General features: G+C 41.1%; 1 protein-coding gene across 7 annotated transcripts in view; it reads left to right on the top strand.

The window, feature by feature from the left end:
• hoatz (HOATZ cilia and flagella associated protein) overlaps nucleotides 1-6,370 on the top strand; it is a 64,490-nt gene extending 58,120 nt beyond the window's left edge. For 3 of the 7 annotated variants that reach the window (XM_043677752.1, XM_043677748.1, XM_043677755.1), the window contains 2 exons: nucleotides 2,155-2,207; nucleotides 6,213-6,370. In XM_043677752.1, the coding sequence (XP_043533687.1) occupies nucleotides 2,155-2,207; nucleotides 6,213-6,282 (123 nt within the window). In that variant the 3' untranslated portion in view covers nucleotides 6,283-6,370. The other 4 variants (XM_043677754.1, XM_043677751.1, XM_043677749.1 and 1 more) reach the window with 3 other exon arrangements.
• The last annotated feature ends 239 nt before the right edge of the window (nucleotides 6,371-6,609 follow it).

Genomic DNA, 6,609 nt, shown 5'->3' with positions numbered 1-6,609 from the left:
TTATGGCCGAAATGTCGATTCTCCTGTTCCCTGGATGCTGCCTGACCTGCTGCGCTTTTCCAGCAACACATTTTCAGCTTTAAATAGACAAAGTATTTTCCCTGGGGTGGGGGAGTCCAAAACTAGAGGGCATAGGTTTAGGGTGAGAGGGGAAAGATATAAAAGGGACCTAAGGGGCAATGTTTTCACACAGAGGGTGGTACGTGTATGGAATGAGCTGCCAGAGGAAGTGGTGGAGGCTGGTACAATTGCACCATTTAAAAGGCATCTGGATGGATATATGAATAGGAAGGGTTTGGATGGATATGGGGTGGGTGCTGGCAGGTGGGATTAGATTGGGTTGGGATATCTGGTCGGTATGGACGGGTTGGACTGAAGAGTCTGTTTCCATGCTGTACATCTCTATGACTCTATGAAAGCAGTGAAGGTGGATAAATGTTTTAGCTTTCTCTTGTGATATTTGTAGGTGTTCATATTTCACAGCCTGAGGGCACAGGCCTCATCAACCAGCATCTTCATCCTAATATTCTCACTGCTTGGATAAAGCCCAATTAGTCTCTTTGAACTGTGGGTATATTGGAATGCAAACCCCTACTGCAATATCGATATTTTTGAGTACAGTAAATACAGCTCTTCCAACTTGTCAATATTTAAACTATGTAGCCTCCCTGCCACCCCCCACCCCGGACTGTCATATTGCCCTGCTGGGGAGGCAATGGTCTAATGGTATTATTGCTGGCCTATTAATGCAGAGACCCAGATAATGTTCCGGGGATCTGGGTTCGAATCCCGCCAGAATTTGAATTCAATAAAAATCTGGAATTAATATTCAAATTATGACCATAAATCCATTGTCGATTGTTGGAAAAATCCATCTGGATCAGTAATGTCCATCAGGGATGGAAGCTGCCATCCTTACCTGGTTTGGCCTACATGTGACTCCAGTCCCACAGCAATGTGGATGACTCTTAACTGCCCTCTGGACAATAAATGCTGCCTAGCCAGCGATGTTCTCGTCCTGTGAATGAATTTTTAAAAAAGCTTTATTAAGTGTGACTGTAGAAGCATGCACACCTCCGACTTCCTCTTCACTGTAAATATTGGTGTACACTGAGTATTGCTGCTGATAACTGGAAATATGCAGCTGTCTACTTTGTTGTAAATAGTTTCAGGTATGCTCTATTCTGTCCTTGATTGTGTATATTTTCAAGTATTCAGGGCCTGCTTATGTGATGAAATAAGGCAGATGATATAGTCTTTGTTGGCTGTCTGATATGATTGGGATGATGCTCAGTCCAGACCCTGTAACTACACGAATAGATTGGGTTGTTAAGTCACCTTTCTTTGGGCTGTTTGACCATCTGTTTTGGTAACAAAGTTCATTTTGTGAATGCATCAGATGTAAGTAGGACAGAATGATGTGTGTGTTTCAAAACAAATCCAACTTCTCGTCTTCGTACTGTTCTTCTCAATGTAACAACACCAGATACTGAGCCTCTTTGTTATGTTCAGACTCAATTTTTCAACCATCCCCTTTGCTAGCCTCTTCCACTTCACTCAACATGAACCCAACACATCCTTACTTACACAGTCACTTCGCTTCTCACCTCAATGCTCGCTAACTCTCATTAGCATCTATTCGAAGATCCTCATTCTCATTTTCAATCCCTCCGTGGCCTAACTCTTCCTTATTGTCTCCAGGTATGTGCCTTAGCCCTGACTACAATTGTAGCAAGTTAAAAATCACACAACACCAGGTTATAGTTCAACAGGTTTATTTGGAAGCACTAGCCTTTGGAGCACTGCTCCTTCATCAGGTGGTTGTGGAGAATAAGATTGTAAGACATAGGATTCTGTGTGTGATTTGTGTGAATTGTGGGATTTTTAACTTTATACACCCCAGTCCAACACCAGCGACTCCAAATTACAATTGTAGCGCACTTCTTCCTCCATTCTAATGGAAACCACATTATCTGCAACCACTATCTTGTGTTTGACTTTTACTCCAAACTAAACATACACTCTCTCAGTCACTCTATCTCTACACCTCTGTCTTTACCTCTATCTCTATTGGAAGTCAGATTACTGTATTGGTTTTTTTGGGTAAGACTGAGTATGAGTGATTTAAATCACTTACAACTTTCTCTTTCACAGAAAGAACTATTGGCTCTTCCATATAAACCAAAGAGAATGACACAATCTCCACCGTGAGTGTTGCTACAGTTCTTGCAGTTATTAATATTGTGATACACGCCATTTTTAATCTGTAATGGAATACGAAAAAGCAGTGTGTTATAATTAATCAACAATGTTTCCTTTTTCTGTGAGCATCATCCCAGGATATCCTGGTCCAGAATGATTTCCTGTCATTGATAACGGCTGTTTATTTCCCAAACCATTACAGTTTCAGTTAATGTATCCTTCATTCCCTGCTCTACTGTACCTTGTAAAACTTCTTGAGAGATTTTACTCTAAAGTAATTATTGAGTAATAGTGCGAGCTTGATGAACTGGATGGTCTCAGTCTGTGCTGTAAGTTGCATCATTCTGCGTCATTTATGATGGCGATTATTGTTTTTGAGAAAATGGTAAAAGCAGAGAGAAAAAAGAAGATTTGAAAAAGGGAAGAATAGGGAGGGCACAGTGTGGAATTGATATAACGGAGTCAAGGATGTAACAGTTTTTAAAAACTGGGCACATTCACATTTGACAAAGAAACGAAACTCAAGGTGACCTGACAACTTTATATGTCATATCTTAACAATTAAGAAATTTGTGCAAATCAGCTCAATGGTCCCTGTCTGCAGGATACATTGAGATGATCATTGAGCTCATTGGGATTTGCTGTTGTTGATATCTCTCTCTCCAGGAGTTTTCCACTTCTTTGTAGGAAACACAGAATGACTGGGTCACAAAATCTAAAGTCTCTCACTTACGAGTCAAAAGCAACAGCTTGCAGCAATGGGTGAGAGAAAATAAACTGGCTTTCTTTAGGCTTTAGCGAGATTTTACTACAGATAAAATGACTCTACTTTAATTTCCAGAGGTCCGATGGTTTCTCACTACAATCATTCACACCCACAAGCTGTTCTTCCAGCTAGGAGCCAATCACACAGTTGTTGTCATTTAAAACTAGTCACCACTCCACAGATTAGTCAACTACTTATTACATCTTGTAAATTCCCCATGTGTCCACTTAATCTACAATAAACATCATCACTCGTTCTCCAACCGAGCCTCTTCAGGAGTACCATGTGCAGTTATAGGAAGGATATTATGACGTTGGAGAGGGTTCAGAGAAGGTTTACCGGGATTTTGCTGGATATGGAGAGTTTGAGCTATAGGGAGAGGCTGGATAGTTTTTCATTGGAGCATAGGAGGTTGAGGGTTGACCTTTTGGAGGTTTATAAAATAATGAGAGGCATAGATACGGTGAATAGCAAGAGTCTTTTCCCGAGAGTGGGTTGAGTTCAAAAGTCGGGGTCATATTTTTAAGGTGAGAGGAGAGGCTTTAAAAAGAACATGAGAGGCAACTACTTTTACACAGAGAGTGGTGAGTGTGTGAATGAACTGCCAGAAGAAGTGGTAGATGTGGGTACAGTTACAACATTTAAAAGACATTTGGATAGGAACATAAATAGGAAAGGTTTGGAGGGATATGGGACAAATGCAGGCGGGTGGTATTAGTTGAGTTTGGGAACATGGTCAGCATGGACTGGTTGGACTGAAGGGTCTGTTTCCATGCTGTATGACTCTATGACTATGACTCTATCACAAACAGCACTTGAATTTAATGATGCTAACCTGCTTTTAAAAAGTGTAGCAACCCTTCTAAAGTTGTTTTTAAAAACAATCCATTTTCCCATTTCAGTTCACAGTCAAAAGTATAGAAAAATAAAAAGTTAGTCTTTACACTTTGTGTCTTCCCCTCTATATCCTTCTCTTCTTAAACCTCTGCTCCAGACAGTATTTCACGTGGACTGCAGCGATTCAAGGAGGCAGCTCACTACCACCTTCTCAAAGGCAACTAGAAACAGGCAATAAATACTGAGCCTCAGCCAGCAATGCTGTCATGTCATGACTGAATTTTTAAAACGTTAAGCCAGAAACAGGATGTTGAAGTAAAAGAACTGAGCCTCAGAAACCAGCAGTATGGGAAAACATGACCAGATGAGAAAACATGCCGATAAATGAATCAGCATTGTGAAAATTACTTACTAGTGCAGAATCCTGGTCTCTAGCTTTCAGTCTCAGTATCTATAACTCTGTCACGTTTTTCACTATAGGTCTCCATCTGTTTCACTTCCACTACTCTTTAGTCCACTCTGTCTCAGCCTCTCTCTGTGACTCTGTCTACTGTGAGCTGGCGGTAGTGAACTACCTTTAACATTTATTGTTTTCCTTAAATGACTTTCTTGATTCTCAGTGAGTGTAGTTTGAGAGGAGACCTCTCCTAACCAGGTCCTGTTGTGGGAGGACATCCTATTGCAAGGCCTATACCTTTTACCAAGATTCTAGAGCTGATGAGTGATCATGAGGAAACCATCTGATTTTTCACTTCCTCTTTTACAGAAGAATGAGATTTCTTCTTTCTGCCATTGTGTCCAAAGTGTAAACAGAGTGTCAGAGTTGCAAATGCAGACTACCATTGCTGTAGGTTTTAGAGGTCAGCTCAATGCATCTTTGTTCAATTCATTCAGGCGTTTCTGGCTGGGTCAACATTTATTGACCATTCTTAGTTGCCCTTGAGAAGGTGGTGAGCTGCAGCCATAGTGCATTTGCTGTAAGTAATTCCACCATGTCATTCGAGAGAGAGAGATCCAGGATTTTGACCCAATTCATTATTTAGTATTCTGAATAAGCTTTCAGTTTCACAACATCCCACTTAGTGAGTCCAGATATACAAGATGTGAGAATTTGCCTCTCCTGTCCTGACATTCAGCTTCAGTTGTACAGTAGCGAGCTCACTGAAATGGGAAGAAGTACTTCAGTAATAGATTCCCAAAGGAGCCTGGAAGTAAACACATTGCATGATTCATTCTGAACTTGGTTTGTGCTAACCTCAGCTCCCTAGAAATGCTGTAGTTATACAGCAAATGCATCGGTGGAGGTACCTGAGTGATATTGAGTGGTTCTCAATTATCTTGGCCATGATGACCATTCAGATAAACAGCCAGACAGCACAACAGCATCTAAGCATAGATAAAGACCATAAGGTATAAGAGCAGAAACAGACCATTCGGCCCATCGGTCCATTCTGCCATTCAATGAGATCATAGCTCATCTGATAATCCTTAACTCCACTTTCCTGCGTTTTCCCTATAGCCCTTGATTGCTTTACTGTTTCTAAATCAGTCTAGATATAAGAATAATTAATTACACAGGGCATCAGGATGCAGGAGACAAGACTTGCTCCTGACCTGACCCCTCCACCATGAGTCCTTACAGCCCCCTGAATGTTATCAAGGAACCTTCAGGACTGAAGCAAGAATGGTTTGTGTTTTCTGCCTGATAAGTCTAGTTTGTATGAAATCATTTCTTAAGCACATCAAAGTGGAGAAGCTGACTTGCTGCAAAAGGTACTGGGATCAGCATTTTGCAGCTAAATGGATTAGGAGGAGAAGTGTTTGAAAGTGAGGACTCCCTGACAGTACAATGAATAATGTACTTACTGTTTTTTACATCTTTCTTAAGGTTTGACAGTTCAACTTCGCTGATTCTGCATTGGCCCTAGGTCAGGAACCTCACTGAACAGATAGTGTGATAAACACGAGGGTGACATCAAATTCCCTAGTTGTGACTGATTGTCATGAGTTGCAGTCCGCAGTCTGCCAGCTGTTTGTGGGGCCTATAGCTGAATTAGTAGTGAACAGTGACTGAGCCTGCATGCATCAAATAGATCCACAATCCTAATTGACATTTTGTTTGCCTTTGCAATAAGAAAAACATAAGATGTGTGCTTCTTTCAGCCATTGACTCTCTTCCTATGCATTATTCTCCCTCAGGGCTATTGATAATATTAGTTTTTCAGTCTCTGAGGCCACTTTCATGCTTGTCAGCCTGTTTTCATTTACTTCTCTTAGTATTTGCAGAGGAATAACTCCAGGACTAAGCCACCCAACACTGTACACACCATAGTGTAAGGAACAAGGGCTCCTTGTGCCTACCTGCAGCCCGTCTACTGCATAACATGTCACATCTGATTGCTTACAGAAAACCTGCATGCCCAGAGACCAGCAATGAGGCTGAGGAGACCTATCAGATCTTAAGGCAGTTTGACTGAATGTTCAGCAAATATCTCAGAAACAAAGTGATGTCTAAGTGCGGATGAATTTCTTCCCTGGTTTCAATAAATACTATATTTTCTTTCAGCTGTAACTGATTTGTCTGTTCATTTGTCTGTCCAGTAGTTCTGCATTTCCTCTGAGAGTCACACAGCTGGTACAACTCCTGTGCCTGGGGAACATCAGTGATGTATTGAAGCTGGCTGTTCAAGACTCAAGACATAGCTTGCTTCTAACCAAGCAATAATTTCATGTGCCTAACCTAGGTGGTGAATGTTGGCAAAATATTCAAAATTGTGAGGAATCATAGTCAACCATTGCTGCAG

The sequence above is a fragment of the Chiloscyllium plagiosum genome, chromosome 36 (genome assembly GCF_004010195.1).
Source record: "Chiloscyllium plagiosum isolate BGI_BamShark_2017 chromosome 36, ASM401019v2, whole genome shotgun sequence".
Taxonomy (NCBI): Eukaryota; Metazoa; Chordata; class Chondrichthyes; order Orectolobiformes; family Hemiscylliidae; genus Chiloscyllium; species Chiloscyllium plagiosum.
The sequence above is the reverse complement of the archived record's forward strand: the minus strand, read 5'-3'. Positions and strand labels throughout refer to the sequence as shown.